Source organism: Anabrus simplex, chromosome 1, assembly GCF_040414725.1.
Source record: "Anabrus simplex isolate iqAnaSimp1 chromosome 1, ASM4041472v1, whole genome shotgun sequence".
In the NCBI taxonomy this organism is placed as follows: Eukaryota; Metazoa; Arthropoda; class Insecta; order Orthoptera; family Tettigoniidae; genus Anabrus; species Anabrus simplex.
The window spans coordinates 1,403,168,006-1,403,185,488 of NC_090265.1; the positions used below are offsets into that span (position 1 = coordinate 1,403,168,006).

The 17,483-nt window shown below is 38.4% G+C and overlaps 1 protein-coding gene across 1 annotated transcript in view; it reads left to right on the plus strand.

Moving 5' to 3' along the window:
- Positions 1–17,483, plus strand: part of LOC136859577 (uncharacterized) — a 790,883-nt gene that overhangs the window by 630,165 nt on the left and 143,235 nt on the right. The window contains exon 4 of the mRNA XM_068225810.1: positions 12,801–13,002. Coding sequence (XP_068081911.1) covers positions 12,801–13,002 — 202 coding nt within the window. The remainder of the gene's footprint in view (positions 1–12,800; positions 13,003–17,483) is intronic.

Here is a 17,483-nt window from a genome sequence, read left to right on the forward strand (position 1 = left end):
CAGCCAATAAGCCAGACCTGTCGCTTAAGTGCGGCCAGTATTCAGTATTCGGGAGATAGTGGGTTCGAACCTGAAGATGGTTTTCCGTGGTTTCCCATTTTCACACCAGGCAAATGCTGGAAGGCCACGGCTGCTTCCTTCCTATTCCTAGGCTTTTCCTATCCCATTGTGGCCATAAGACCTATCTGTGTCGATGCGACGTAAAATAAAATAGCGAAAAAATAGCAATAAGCCAGACCCCTGCCTAAGATTTCTGTCCTACCTCTGATTGCTTTCTCTTCGACCTTTACCGACAGCATATTTCTTGGAAATTTACTCATTTTACCGCCTTTGGCCTTTAAGTTTTATTTTCGATACGCCTATTTCGAAAGATCTGAACACGTCTTCTAACACAGTACACCCAAATTATTAAATGTTTTCACATGTAGAGTTGAGCCTGTAGTATTTCATATCCTATTTGGTGCATTACGTGTTTTGTCTTTCTGAAAAGTGCCTTGAGAATTGTGGAACTCTTTCATGTACACCGTTACATTAATTACTTTGCTCACACCAAGTAAATCACAAAGTCGTTGAAAACAGTTGCTTTGAAGAATAGGGCAAAGGGGCTGGAAAACTATTGTATAGCTTCCTCCCTGTTTGAACGAAGCCTGACACAACACAGCGCACAATGTTCCAACCTCGTCTCTAATTACCAACTCCGCCTAGACAGGAGGAGAAGAGAAGTGAAGAGAAATTTAACTGGAGATTTCAGCATCAAAACAGCAACATGCTACGGACATTCTCATTACTTTTAAAGTCACAATTAACATATTTCACTAGTTTGACATCAGTTAATCCACCATAATGGGGTCCAGATGATCCTTATTATTAATCCATATTCATACACTTTTCTCCTGATGTTATGTATCCAGAATTATTTCTTTATATACTACACATACTGACAAAGAAAGGTAACATCCTGTTTGATATATGTGCAAACCGTCTACAGTGCATAAATGATTAGTGTTGCAATGATCCGTAACGTCTAGCATTGTGCCATGAATACGTTAGGAGTGCTAGCATTATTGCAGCCACAGTATCATCAGTAATGTCTAGAATGTCATGTAGTTATAGGTTAGAGTATGCCTTTGCTGGCGAGACCAATGTTTACAGTGCACTATGTCTTTTGGTATGGGCTAGAGCAATCTTGTTACTTTCATTGATCTGTCTCAGCTTTATCCTTGGCTTTGACAAAATGAAAGTGACTGAGGTATGAGTGATGCTAGTAATGCCATTCCTTCTGCAGCCCGTCCCTGCTAAGAATGGAGTGAAAATATTGCTCTTAGGGTCGGTTGGTGCATGCATTTCAGTGGGCTTGGCAGACTGATATGTAATAGCAACTTCCGGCTCGGTGAGGAAAGCAACGGGAAACTACCTCACTCCCCATTTCCCTAGTACGCCTCTTCAGTGATGCCTATGACAGCTGATGGCGGAGCTGTTGAGGATCCAACCAGCCTTAGGGCTGAGGACTAAACATACATAGGTTAGAGTGCAGACGAGGACCACACATTCTCTAGTTGTGCAGGAAGAGTTGCATAAATGGTAGAGGTTGTAATAGACAATATGACAATTATCTCTGAAAATATCGTAGTAAAATATCCACACAGAGGTCAAATCGACAAAATTAGTCAGCTAAATCATTGTTATATGAATACAAACGGAATTGTTCGAAACTGGCAGGAAAATGTAAGCAAATGTATGACACATTGCAAGAATTCAACGCATTAAGTTTGGGTTGTGAATTATATTTTGACCTGAAACGGCCACTTAATTTTTTCTTGACCATCATCTAAAACCGATATTCATTGTCATTTTATTATTATTATGATTATTATTATTATTATTATTATTATTAGTCTAACGTCACAATAACACATAAACAGTTTTCGACAATGGAATGATGTATAAGCTCTTGCCTGATGTGAAATGTGAAGCCACGAAAAAGGCTTTCCAGTGCTACTGACGGTGGGATTCGAACCGATATCAAGCTCACAGGTACGCGACCCTAACAACACGGCCAACTAACTATTAAAAGAAAGTTAATCGTATCTTTCACTTTATTGTTCAATACGATGTATTGACTCTGCTTTATGACACCCAGTTTTCCTAATTGCAGTCTGCGTTTCCGCAAATTATCTGCATATTAGTGTTGAGCAACAAGAATTTTCATGCTAGTCTCCTTTGAACCTGGGCGTAATAGGCTATATTGATGAATACTTCTGTTCACATTTCAAAAAAATCTCAGTGTATCGGACTGCAGTTGATCACGTGAATGAGTAACGACACGCGAAGCGCATCTTCTCGGTCCTCACCAAGTCCTCCCTCCCTTCACTGTCCTATCACATGTACTTTAATTGGGACTCCATCCTTGAACTTATAGTTTTAAAATAAAGCTACAAACAGCAGAAATTAAGAAAAAATAAATTACATCAACGTTTTATTAATTGATAGGTATCGATCGCGTTTGCCCACCTACATTGGTCTATTTGACCACTGTAGGACGTTCATAGAAAAACGTACTTGGCACTCGTTTGATTTAGAACCTACTATTGAATGCAATTTTCGGTTATCTTTGCTAGACAGGTCGGGAGAGTCAAAACGTCAGTGAATAGAGTGAGATAGGGTCACTGAATACACAGTTTATTCCATGGACGTATTAGACTACAATTACCAGCATAGGACGGAGTTTGATAGTGACCGCATTGTAGATACGTATGCGACCAGGTCACATTTTACAATTAAGAAGCATGGTGGCGTTTCGTAAGTCACAATAGTCCGATGTTGGAACCAATGGGTACTCGAGGCCAGTCATATTCATAGTCAATCTACAGGCCTGTGAATATTTGGATAAGAAATTAATTCTAAGTCCTTTTTGATAAGGCTAACAGTCCAGCTTATATTTTTATCTGTATGGGATAAAGAACGAGCCACAATAGAGAAAAAATTTCTTTATGGAAAATTGTTTGAGTTGCAATGAAAGCAGGAACAAAATTTAAGAAAATACCAAAGTCTAGGTGAATTTCATTACCTCAATTTTTAATACTTTAACAGATAAGGCCACATATTGACCTTTAAAGTTCCCTAATGCACAATTATTAAAACTTGTTGAAATATTTTAAATACCTGTAATCTATCACAATATTATACAACCTACGATAATCTGGAAGATATTTGCTCTCTAACTGGGAAGTAGTCCCGTCCCGCGGTGTAGGATGCAACGCATCCGCCTGTCACCCCGCGGCCCCGAGTTCGATTCCCGGCCGGGTCTGGGGCCTTTACTTGTAATGACTGATATCCCTGGCCTGGAGACTGGGTGATTGTGACGTCATAAATCTTCTTTTCCTCACACATAACATTCCACACTACCGCCATTCCAATTACACGCAGGTTCATACTATAAGGTGCCAGTAGGAGCAAGAGATCCACATGGTCGACGCCCCGAACAAATAGCATTTTAAAGAAACGGAGAAATGATTACTGAAATAGCAGTGATCAACATTAAATAGTGACAGAGTATGTGACTACATATTACCCTCGATATGCAGACGAATTCACAAACTTTCTTTCTTCATGATAGTATATATTTTATAAAACGGAATTCTTAATTATCGTTAGTAATATTAGTACTAAGATTTGTGCGATATAAAATTCTTCTTCTTGCTATTTGCTTTGCGTCGCACCGACACAGATAGGTCTTATGGCGACGATGGGATAGGAAAGGCCTAGAAAGTGGAAGGAAGCGGCCGTGGCCTTAATTAAGGTACAGCCGCGGCATTTGCCTGGTGTGAAAATGGGAAACCACGGAAATCCATCTTCAGGGCTGCCGACAGTGGGGCTCGAACCCACTATCTCCCGATTACTGGATACTGGCCGCACTTAAGCTACTGCAGCTATCGAGCCGATATAAAATTGGCGCACTCTAAGAGGAGTGAATTAACACTAATGGGAGCAAATAGTTACTTTTTATTACACCAATGTTCAATATTAACAGTTGAATCAATTGGAAAAAGAATGCAAGAGAACAGGAGAAAGTAAATAGAAGTTCAGGTTCGTTAGGTATACAACGAATACTCATGTAATACATTGACCCAACTTCACCTCATTAGTATCAGTGTGAATTCTGAACACTTAATTGCTCCACATTGGATCACATTATCTTCGCAAGCGGGAGGAGCTCTGGTTGTGAACTGGATGCTGGACTAGAATATTGATACTGCAGGAATCAGGCAGCAGACCGCTGCGGGGTGTATCAGGACATGAAACAAGTAGAAAAGAAAGAAACCATTTGCGGAGCACTCGGCAAAGGAGAAACAAGCTTTCAGGCAGGATTTGAATGTGAATATAACATCCCCTCTTTTGCTGGCATCCGTTGTTCTTTTGTCTGCTATACATACATAAAATTCTATTCTTTTGTGTGCACAAAATAGCAGTGATCAGCAATAAATAATGAGAGAGTATGCGGCTACCGTATGCTCCGGCAATTAAACCTCTCGAGAGTAATTCATGGCAAAATATAACTAATGTATTCTCGGTGCATAATAAACTCTATTTCATATAGAAGCAGGCAGTTGCTTGTGTAACTATTAATGCTTACGTTAAAACAAACGTTCATTCCTGAATAATACTTAGATAAGTCTTTTAGTTATTTTGTAGCTACCATTGCTTTATTTTCCTATTAGACAATGGCACCTCGTAAATAGCCCTGTGTTCTTACTCCCAGGGTAAAACTTCAGACCTTGTCACGCAAGTTTGTATCATAGTAATCATGGCTGACGGTGGGCGAATGGACACTGCCATTGCTTGAAGGCTAGTCCAGTGAAATGTCGTTCCCATAATTCAATACAGACAGAAGTTATGACCAACTTACGCGATGAAAAGACCTAAGAGTGAGGCAATGTAAAAGAATAACCATATGAAACAAATAAGAGTAAGAATATCTGGCTGTGTTGAACTATGGTAGTGACATTTCATAGGGCAAATCTTCAGGCGATGCAGAGTCCATTCGTGCCAACGCCAGCCACGATTATATAACAACGTGATGAAATAGTTGAGACGTTTCAATGCAGTAATTACGATTCTAAATACTTGAAACCATAGATAGCGCTAGTTATGCTTAAATATGAATACGAAATAGAGGCTTAAATCCACGCGACTTGTGATTGAATATAAAAAAGAAATAGAGGCCTAATTATTAGTAGTATGTAGCGTTCCCGACACCGGAAGAAAAAATCACAAGGAAATGTAACGTGAATGATTAACAATGTATAATAGAGAAGAAGAATGTATGTAAATGGAACCAACCTCAATGTAGTGGAGGTTAGGCGACGACACGAAAAAACAACACGATTGAACTTCTCATTCACTAATAATTTGACGTGACGGCCACACCATTCACATACTCTGCTATTTGAAATCAAATTATGTCGTACATAGAATTGAAGTAAATCATTGAAGTTGTTCTTTTAATTCGCTGAAAAACTTGTTACATTAATAACACATCCATCGTACGATGCCATGTCAATATAATTAGATATGTTTTCTGTATCAACAATGGCCAGATGCACTGGATGCGCTATGCACGAAGAAAGAAGCAGTAGGCTTTGCTTCTATCAATCCTATCATTTCGTGACCAGTAAGCGACATAGAATGCCGTGGTGTATTAATGTGAAGAGAAACGTCATTGTGGTCCAGGGCTAAGTCGTGCGAGTCGTCTGCGAGAAAAATAAATAACCTAACTTAACCTAACCTAACCTGCGATAAAATTAAACATAGTCCTAAGCTAACCTAACCTAACCTAACCTAACCTAACCTATGTGAAACAAATGTAATTGTGGTCCAGGGCTCAACAAATGTAATTGTGGTCCAGGGCTCAGTACCATTTAGTTCCTAAGTACAGTGGTTGGCAGCATCGGCGAGTCGTGCAAGTCGTCTGCGAGAAAAATAAACATAGGACAGTCATACCGCGCGTAGATATTGCCGGTGCAAGCGGTAACCCTGGTACTAATGTTGCGTGACATAGACTGAAGTTCTAATACTCTGTGTATATCTTACATACGTACGTCTAAATGCTGAAGCGTTTTGAAATGACATTCAGATTTACATGGGACTGTGCTCATTCAACTCTAACATATAAGAAAAGCGTTTCTTGTGAAATAGGCCTACTTGTTACAACATCGAAGCAAAAATGTCTGGCCTTCGAACGAGTTCGAAACCAAGAATGAAAATTAATAACATGTATGGTAAAATCAATCCCCATTGACGCAATTGCTCATTTCACCAACACCAAGCCGTTAGAAATTATAACAGAAAGGGAACAGTGCATTTTCAAGAGATGATTCTAAGAATTCTTTGTGATCTCTGCCCAAAACAGTAAGAGGTTGAGGTGAAGAATTTCAATACACAAAATGGATTTGAACAGTGTCAGAAATACAATTCTAAATTCCTACTCAATTACAGGATCCAACTACTATAATGACCAAATAAATTAACTGAACTGACACTTTCTGAATCTATACAAAACTACGCAAGCACAATAAAGCAGAAAACAGACTCACAAACTGTTAGGCTTCTGGCACTGAAAGAAAATTAACACATAAGAGTATTTTACAGAGGCTGTTGGCTCAACGTGACCATAGGTGGGTCACAAATTGATAAATATACAAACCCAAGGAGGTTCGGTTTTTCGAACGGCGATAAGGTATACTGGGGAGATGGTGAACGTCACAAATTTGGCTTTTACTGTTCACCTGTTTCGTACCGATTACTGCCATTAAACTGATCCTTACCGTACCGTACTACAGGAATAAATACTTGCGCGACTAATTTGCTTAGTACCTTAGTATACTGTATTTAAGTTTAATTTTCCTTTACACATCAGCAGAGGACGATGAAAACAATGAACATTTTTCTGATGGACTGCATATTCATATGTGGCTGGGAGGCTTAACCAGTCTTCAGGTACATAATGGATAGGAAGTGCACCGTGACATACGAGGTTCAACTACCAAGTTATATTTAATATTTACATCTTTAGCTATTTATATTTAAAGTATGCATTTATTATTTTTTTTTATTTAGCGTATGGCATGCACATGCAAAACAAAGTCAAATAGGAAGAATTAATTAACGCATTCAATATAAAAGGCCAAGGTCAAGAAATCCAAGCAATGCAAATGAACACGTCGCAATGCTGACCGCGTCATAATCATCGAAGGATATCGCTGGACAATAGATTCATCGGCAGCCTGTTTGTACATGTGCAGCTGAGTTCAGGGTTATAGTTTAGATACTTCTCCTCTTTAGTCGGGCTTAGAGAAGTCAAATCATCTGCCTTTGTATTGCTCGTTTATTGCCTTCAAGATATATTCAGAAAAACGTTGTCCTAAATTCAAAACATAGCAAACCACTTCCCTTTCGGGATACATTCATATAAAACAATAACGAGTACTAGGTTAAATCCTAAGAGTAAAGGTGATCGTTATAGAGTTAATGACCCTATCCCTATCACAGATAAATAATCATGAATATTGTAACTATCTTCAGATATTCTGCAGTAGATACCATGTTTCTGGTTAGGCAGATACCACAAGAAAAGTATATATTCCCTGTAAGATATTTAAGGCTGACAAAGTAACATAAGGTTGATGACGAAGCATGCCATATGACCTACGAAATATTTTCCACTATAAAAAACTTTAATTAGTCACTACACTACTTGATAGAGGAATGAAGTACACTTCTGCAACCCATTATGTTTTCTGGAACAATGGAAGGGGGAGATATCCACTAAAGTGACCTTGTAGGTAACGAATTTCCCATTTGATTCAATGATAAAAGTGAGCACATTTAGGTACATCCTGTAGACAAAATATAGATTATATTATCTAAAAAATGTATGGATGTAGGGTACCTTATGTTAAACAATGCCATGCATATTTAGTACATTTCAACTAATGTGGTATGAGAAATAAAATAAATAAATTAACAATGCATTTCTTTTCAAAAAATCAAAATTTTTCAACGCTCTTCACACAAGTATTTAAATTAATACACAACATATTGACCTAAATTTTCATTACTTCATTATTTTGATATGAAAAGTAAGTTTAGTAAGTTTAATGGTAATAGCTCTCTTACTTTTCAAGAAATATGTAGGCCTAGCTAAAGCTGAAAAAATCACTTTTCTGGTAATTTCAATTTAAAAGTTTTACACATGAAAATAATTTATTGCCTTCATAATTAGAAAAATATTGACCCATAATCTCTATCATCTGCACCATTAGCTTCTTCCCTCTTCTTTTTAGTGTTCTTCTGATGATTTCTAGCATCTTGCCAAGTAACGTTGGTTCGCTTTTCAGCCTCGATCTCCCGCTGATGATCTGTATCGTGGAGGGCTAATTGTGTGTTAATACCCGGTTCAATATTTATCAGCTTTAACACTTTCTTCTTGCCAGATACTCCTTCACTGAAGCACGCACGAAACTGCATCATACACACCAAATTTCATTGTTGCCAATCCCACATACACAGTTTTTGGTAACCTTGTCCATATTACAGAACTGAAACGTTCATTTGGATTCTGTGTGGTACCATTTCTTTAGGAGATCCGGCTTGTTTAGTTCCCTGTAAATAGGCTTTATGGCCTCCATTACTGGGCTAGGTAAGGAATGTTTGTGGTCATAACGTGCTTCCTTCCTCTTCATTTTTTTCGGAACCTGCACCATGTTTCAGAACATAAATAGTGCTGTGGTTGTTCATTTGTGGACAACTTATGGAAGAAAGTTGCCCACATTGCTTTCCTCATTTTGTCGACACTGGTCGGATTATTTCGAATAGCGGAGACACAATAATTCGGTAAAAGGTCTATTTCAGCATCGGATAGTCTTTTTTACCATCTATGTTTTACCATGACGCAGAGATCTGTCCTTCATGTCCCTTACTAATCGTCGTAGTCTCGTACCCAATTGTTTTGGATATGACCCACACATTCCAACTTCTCAATAGTATGTCTGGGCCATATGGTTGGTCACTTACCTCGTTGTTGTATGCTTTACTGTCTCCATCACCAAGACAGTTCACATATGCAGCACTTCTACTATCTGTCGATCTTCTTAAAATATTCAATGCACCAGAAATTTCCATGCCTCCACTTGTACATTCATAGTTTTTCTTACATAGGTGTTCTTCACCTGGATTTAAATGGTACACTTGACAAAACATAGCCATGATCTCTTCATCTAACACCTTTCCTTTATCAACTGATGTAACAGAGACAACATCATTGAGAGAGGTGTGCCCGCGCTTCCGCCAAGCTCCGTCAACTGCAACACTTATGTGAGGATTACCTTCATTTTCCTTTACAGATTATTTTTATATCAACTGCATATACACTTCACCAGCTTCAGAAACAGCACTCCCAATAACCTGGTTGTATTTGGAAAATCTTACTGGAGGTAGGGTAGATTTAGTAAACTACACAATATTCTTCCCTTTCCCAATTGATTTAAGAGCAAACACAATTCTTACATTGTTCTCATATAGTCGTCTTTTGTTTTGGTAAGTTCAGAAGTTTTGGTTTTGGCACTGAATCTACAATTATCACATACTAATTCAAGTTCGCTTACTACATGAGCTCTCTTGTCCACATTTTCAAAGAGTTTTATTGTCTCCCCCACAACCTCTATAGACTACATATTGGTTCAAAAATGTACATAACGTATTCAAACTAAGATAATATTTCCATATTGTATTCGTTTTTCACTTTACACATTTTAACAGTCACTGCATCCTCATTTTTACTGATTCCCTCCTGCATATCAGTGTATATGTAGTTCAACATTTTCTTGGAAGCACTTGGTTTGTCTTGGGGTTTAGGTTCACTTTTGCATTTACTGTTTCTTATTTCAATAATAGTTCCTTTAGACTCACTACACTGACTTATGTTAGAGGTGTACTGATTACCTCTAAATTTAACTTTGGGGGAAAACTCCTTTATCCTAAGCATTGTAAGATCTATATATTTAACAGAATTCAACACATGCACACAAATGACAAACACGCTGAGCACTGATATGTATTTCCGCCCAAAACTCTCTATCCGGAGAATAAACAAGAGAACTTCAAATACAGTACTGACAATACACGTATTTAAATATTACCCTTATGAGAAATATGCTTCTGTGACAGTGATTTACAGAGATCTATGTCCTTTAGTTTCGGCATGCATAAAAGGGGAGTGGCATCCATTGTGCACTATGGCACAAACTAATTTACATTTCGAAAACTAACAGTCCGATCTTCACGAAACAAACTAAGACTTATTCAGAAAAAAGGTGCGAAATTAAGCTAAACAATAAAATAAATTTCTCAAATTTTACCCCTTCAGGCTACAAGGTCCCCTTAAAGACGAGTCACTTTAGTGGAAATCTCACCCTTCCGTTGTTCCAGAAAACATCATGGGTTGCAGAAGTGTACTTCATTCTTCTATCAAGTAGTGTAGTGACCAATTAAAGTTTCTTCTAATGGAAAATATTTCATAGGTCATATGGTACGCTTCGTCACCAACCTCATGTTACTTTGTCGGCCTTAAATATCTTACAGTGAATATATATTTGTTTGTGGTATCTGCATAACCAGAAACGTGGTATCTACTGCAGAATATCTGAAGATAGTTTCAATATCCATGCTTATTTATCTGCGAAACAAGATACAAGCGCAAGCCGTCCAGAAACTTGTCTAAATAGAATCAAGGAGAGAAATGTGTATTTCAGTTTACGTTTTATATGAATGAAGGACTATCGCAAACCATATCATAAAACAAATAAAACATATCAGATACGAATACTTTCTAAATTCGTCTTTAAATGTTATCTATTTTATATGCCTCCAAACTACTTTTACGGCTTTTGGAGACACCGAGGTGCCGATTTTTTCTCACAGGAGTTCTTAATAATAATAATAATAATAATAATAATAATAATAATAATAATAATAATAATGTTATTTGCTTTACGTCCCACTAACTACTTTTGCGGTTTTAGGAGACGCCGAGGTGCCGAAATTTAGTCCCGCGGGGTTCTTTTACGTGGCTGTAAATCTTCTAACACGAGGCTGACGTATTTGGGCACCTTCAAATACCGCCGGACTGAGCCAGGATTGAACCCGTCAAGTTGGGCACAGAAGGCCAGCGCTCTACCGTTTGTGCTTCTCAACGCGGCTAAATTCTTGTTAACAATAAGACAATCAACATTCGTATTAGAAAGGAACTCAAATTTGGAATATGAGAGCTGAAAAATGTATTTTTCGATTCCATTTGCGTCATCAGTATACTGAGAGGAGTGGTCGCGCGTGTTAACGCCTTATGGCTCTGGAGTCAAGCTCTGCATTCGTGATACGAATGGGTTTGAACCTCACCATCGGCTGGCCTGAGAATGGTTTTCTGTGGTTCCAGTTCTCTCTTCCAGCCAAATGTCGGGGCAATTCCTATTCATAGGCCACTGCCGAATCCTTCCACCTCCTTACCCAACTTCATTTATCATCATTCATTTCATCTTCATTAGCTCCTCAACTGAGGTTGGTTAACAGGAACGGCATCCAGCCGTAAAAATATGCCATATATTTTAATCCCACCTCAACCCTGACCCCTTATCAGAAGAAAGGGGTTGACATACATATCCTTAATCAATGTGGAAAATATAAGGTTTCTACATGTACACTACCTTGGTTTCAGTGGCATCGTTCAGAGAAGTCAGCTAAATTTTTGAGATTGTAAAGCTGCCTTACAGGTAAATGAACATTTACTTTAATTTTTCCTATCAGAAAAATGTAAAATAAAGTAATTTTTTCAATTGTTCCGGAAGGTAATGTGCATGGAAAGGTTTCAAATTGTGAGTCTTGGATATCTCTATCAAAATAAAGAAAGACAAATTTCAAAATTTAAAAAATCACCTCCGGCCTAAAGAAAAGAAAGAAAAAAGGCTTTTTTACTAGTTTATTTTTTCATATCCTAACCAAATTAACTATATATAGTAAACTCGTGTCCTCATCCCGAGGTGGTGCAGCTCTTTTCAGGCACACCCCCATTGGAGGTGAGCTGCATGTACCATTTCAACCACATACCAGCCCTCCTGCCATTCTTAAATTCCTGGCAGTACCAGGAATCGAGCCCGGGCCCCCAAGGACGGCAGCTAATAACACTAACCGTTACGCTACGGAGGCGACCAAATTAAGTTATTTACATAATTCTCTGCATTGACTCACATTAGCGCTCGCGGTTCTAATAAGAGGCAAACTGCTAATCTAATCGATTAAGGAAAGGATTACAATTTTTAGGAATAAACAAGGAATATATTCTTATAATTAATTATATTTTATTTGCCTAATATTCGTAGCTCATATCCCTAGGATGTTTTCAACATTGAGTTGTTTGCCTAAAATGCTAGATTCCGTGATTTCCCATTTTCACACCAGGCAAATGCTGGAGCTGTACCTTAATTAAGGCCACGGCCGCTTCCTTCCAACTCCTAGGCCTTTCCCATCCCATCGTCGCCATAAGACCTATCTGTGTCGGTGCGACGTAAAGCCCATAGCAAAAAAAAAAAAAAAAAAAAAATGCTAGAACTGTGGATTTCTTAAATGTAACTCTATTCTTAACTCCCTATAATAAAGTATAACTGAAAACATTTCCTGCTGTAATATTGTACGTCATAACGAATTCAGTGCAGCTAATATAACTGTAAATTAAAAACGAGTTTTGATTTCAGGTTGGCGTGCCGGACCTACGGCGATACAAAGCTGAAGACTCTCTCCATTCCAGTGCTCTCTCCCTCACGATGCAGTTATTTCCGTCACATTACAGCAATGGCGAGTTGGTTCTAAAATGTACAGCTTACCTGTCGTCACTTTACCGCGAGACCACGGAGGTTCACCTGGGCTCCAGAGCTCGCGAGCCCGTCCCAGAGAGAGGTGAGTGGTTTCATTTTACACAAAATCAGTCATCTTATATTAGTTTACATGGAGGAAAGTTTATACTTCTCAAAAATCCTAAATTTTCATTTAACAAAAATTGGCAGAAGTCTCAGTTTCCTACTTGAACAGGATATTCCTCAAAGTACAAAAATAATTTCAATTTTTTACTAGTCACACAAGGTTATGTTTAAAAAACCTGTAACTCCCCGAAAAGGTTTGTAAAATAAAAATGAATCATGGATTTGTCAGAACTCCAATTATAGTATATTGGTAGACAGTTTGAGCGACATTGTGTTGTTCTTTGAGTCACCAGTTCAGATGTAGTGTTCCATTCGATCCCATCCTGTGCTAAAGCCTACATAACCACTGAAGCCTACTATGATCTAATAATATTATCACTGATAACACACCCTAGAGTGATGTAGGTCAGAATTTGAAAAATTTACGAAATCTTTTCTGTGCTAATTTAAAGGGCACAGTTTAAATAACATACTACAAAAGTGTCATTAACGAATTCCACGCGGAAATGCGTTAAAAAATATTTTCAAAATGTTTGGACGTGTCACGCCCACAGGAATGCAATAGCTATGCAGGCTGTGGAAAGTTGGTGTCCAGGTATTCCCGGTTCCTTTGCTTACAATACAAATACATGAGGTTGCCATGTGATTTGGTAAATCTATACTTTATCTTCTTCTTCTTTTCCTACCGCTTTTTCCCCACGCCTGTGGGGTCGCGGGTGTGAACTGCGTCGCACATGTGGATTTGGACATGTTTTACGACCGGATGCCCTTCCTGACGCCAAACCTATATGGAGGAATGTAATCACTATTGCGTGTTACTGTGATGGTTGGTAGTGTGATATGTTGTCTGAATATGATGAGGAGAGTGTTGGGACGGACACATACACTCAGTCCCCGGTCCCGAAGAATTAATAAGAAGCGATTAAAATTCCCTACCCGGCCGGGAATCGAACCCTGCATCCTCTGAACCGAAGGATAGTACGCTGACCATTCAGCCAACGAGTCGGACTAAATCTGTACATTATATTAGGCGATGTTTAATTTTGTCGTCAGTATGGGAAGATCTTAAGTGTTTAAAAAGTTTCCTAAACATTGTTATCTACGTACTAGAACAAAGAAGGATACAAATACCTATTTTCAACACGGTGGTGATGAAAATCCAGCATGTGACAAACCAAGTGAGGTTACGAGTGACTTCAGAAATACAAGTGCCTCAGGGAGTAAATTGAACGATAGTTTTGGTGATATTGATGCAACTGCAAACAATGAGTGTTCTGTGATTAATACCTCATGTGCATGTGGTAATTGTGTTGCCAAATCTCCAAAACTCCTTGATGACAATGGTCGAAGTGGCATTGTATACATTTTACATTTATATAGTGAAAACTATGAACATGATGTAGAATTAAAATCCTCAAATAAGATGGAAAAGATTTATGAAGCTAAAATTAGGTTAATCTATGCAATGAGGTGTTTGGGTGTAGGAAGGGAAGGAACTAGCTTGTTTTGTGGATTGATGAATATACCTCCACCAGTTAGTCGATTCACTGAACATAACAACATAGTTAAAAGCACTTGAAGATGAGTACCTAGAGATCCTTGCAGCTGCTGTTCAGGTGGCTATAAATATAAATTATGAAGAAGAAGGTAAGAATTTTTGTGTGTTTTGTGATTCCACCTGGATGAAGAGGGGCCATACAAAACTCCACGGTGTGTCATCAGTGATCAGTGTTGAAACAGGTAAAATTTTAGACTTCCAAGTCGTGAGTAAGTATTGCAGTCAATGCACAATAAAAAGAACCATGCTAACAAAGAGAAATAAAGTAGGTGGCTGGAGGAACACAAGAAAGTGTGTAGTAAATATTATGATGGCTCAAGTAGCGGTATGGAATCAACTGGAATGAAGTTCATCTTTCATCGATCAGAAAAAAAAAATGTGGTACACGATATACAAAGTATCTTGGAGACGGGGACTCGAGTGCTTTAAAAAAAACTGTCCGACAGTGAACCCAATGGAACTAATGTGGAGCTGGAGAAGTTAGAGTGTATAGGCTATATACAAACAAGGATGGGGGTAGACTTCTGAAGCTAAAAAGAGATACGAAAGGCAAACTTCTTAGTGATGAAAAGGGTCTAGGGCGTGAAAATAGACTTACAGAGAAAGAAACCCATACCTTGCAAGTCTATTACGGCAGAGTCACTAGGGATAATACTGGTGATGTCAAAAAGTGCACAAAGCTGTTTGGGCCATTTATTTTCATAAACTCTCCAATGATACTGTGTCTGAGCATTCGTTGTGTAACACTTCTTGGTGCAAATACTTACAGGCCAGGGTTAAAGGAAAAACCTATGTGCATAAACATAGCTTACCACAAGCAGATATGGATGCAATCGAGCCCACATTTATATATTTAGCACATCCAGGTCTCCTTCAGAAGTGCACACATGGAAAAACGCAGAATCCAAAAAAGAGTTATAATAGTCTCTTCTGGAAACGTTGCCCTAAGGCAGTATTTCTATCTTCAAATAATGTGAAGATTGCTGCCTGTGATGCTTGTTTAGTGTTTAATAGTGGAAATTCAGGCAGAATCAAGGCATTTCAGAGGCTAGGAATCAAACCTGGGGCATTCACTCTCAAAATACTCAGGAATATTGATGAAGTGTGACTTACCGAAGCTGACAGGGCAATTCAAAATCTGCAAAAAGATGGCTAGGCAGAGGAAGCAGATGAAGAGGAAGCAGCAGCAGGAGAAGGAGGAAGAGACTATGGATATGGCCAGAATTAAAGAACAGAGGTAAAAGAATCTTGACTTAAAACATAAGAGAAACTTCATCTCAGTTTTCTGGACGTTTACATTTTTGTAAAATTATAGCACATTTTCTCTAGAACTATTAAACCTGTATCATTTAAAATTGGTAGTATGATTCACAACACTGCAATGCAAAATTGTGTGGAGTGTTATTTTTGTATTCTAGGTATTCTGACATTTATCACCATATAAGTAGGTAAATTTGGGGGATATTTAAAAAAAATTTAAATTCATGTAGAAAAAAGCTAAGAGCATAATTAAAATTTCTTCCCACAGTATTGCTTAACACTCTTCAAAGAGCTTAGCATAAAGTTTTTATCACTATTGAAATGGCCAATGATGAGAAAATATACATATATTATTTGTAAGTGATTGAGGAATATATTTTCCGTGGAGGTCTCTTGATTTAGTGAAATGAAAATGAAAACCTACAACCTGTTTTCCAGTCGTTGACCCGGTCAGAGATGTAATGAATTAAGCAGATATAGGCTATTAGTACGATGGGCTCGCCACTCCCAAAGTGATTTATTAATGACTGATAGATGCTATGAAATGAGAATGGAGAGTGTTGCTGGAATGAAAGATGACAGGGAAAACCGGAGTACCCGGAGAAAAACCTGTCCCGCCTCCGCTTTGTCTAGCACAAATCTCACATGGACTTACCGGGATTTGAACCACGGTATCCAGCGGTGAGAGGCCGACACGCTGCCGTATGAGCGACGGAGGCTATTTTGTTTTAGTAAAATTCAATAAAAGTAACTGCAGATATGCAACATCATGTTATAAAAATTGGTGCAAAATTTCAATATTGTAACTTAAAAACACTAGAATTTATAGGACTTTGTTTCAAACCATGCGTTCTACCCTAGGTCTCCCCTTTAAGACCCACTAATTACTTGTACGATTTTCGAAGATGCGAGATGCCGGAAGTGTGTCCCGCAGGTGTTTTTTTTTTTTACGTGTCAGTAAATCTACCGACGCGAGGCTTACGTATTTGGTCACCTTCAAATACCACCGGACTGAGCCAGGATCGACCTGCCAAGTTGGAGTCAGAAGGCCAGCGCCTCAACCGTCTGAGCCACTCAGCCCACCAATACGACCCCGATCTGTTTGTAATATTCATGTATTGTTTTACTTCTACAATTTTGTCCACTATACTTCCCGATGAAACCAGTTTAACTAGTCCTTGGTGTTTCAAGATTTGTCATAATCTATCCCTTCACCAAGCTGTTGATCTCATTTGTGACCCAAACTACCTATCTCACATATTCTTCTATGTTATCACATTTTAAGGACTTACACTATCTTCTCTTTTTTACGCCAGTTTATGTTACACTTCCATACTCTGCCATACTTCACAAGAAAGTGAACTGCATGAAAACGTTTGTTACACGTCTCCGATAATGTCTAATAGTATTGCTGGCTTGTGTATAAAACGAGCATTACCAGTTCTTTATAATATCAAGGAAAGGTTCATGCTTACTTTAGATGTAAAACTTACCTTAGAATCACTTTAGTTTGTTATACTAGTTCGTACCTTCTTACCGGGCGAGTTAGAGGCGTGCGGCTGTGAGCTTGCATCCGGAGATAGTGGGTTCGAATCACACTGTCGTCAGCCCTGAAGATGGTTTTCCGTGGTTTCCCATTT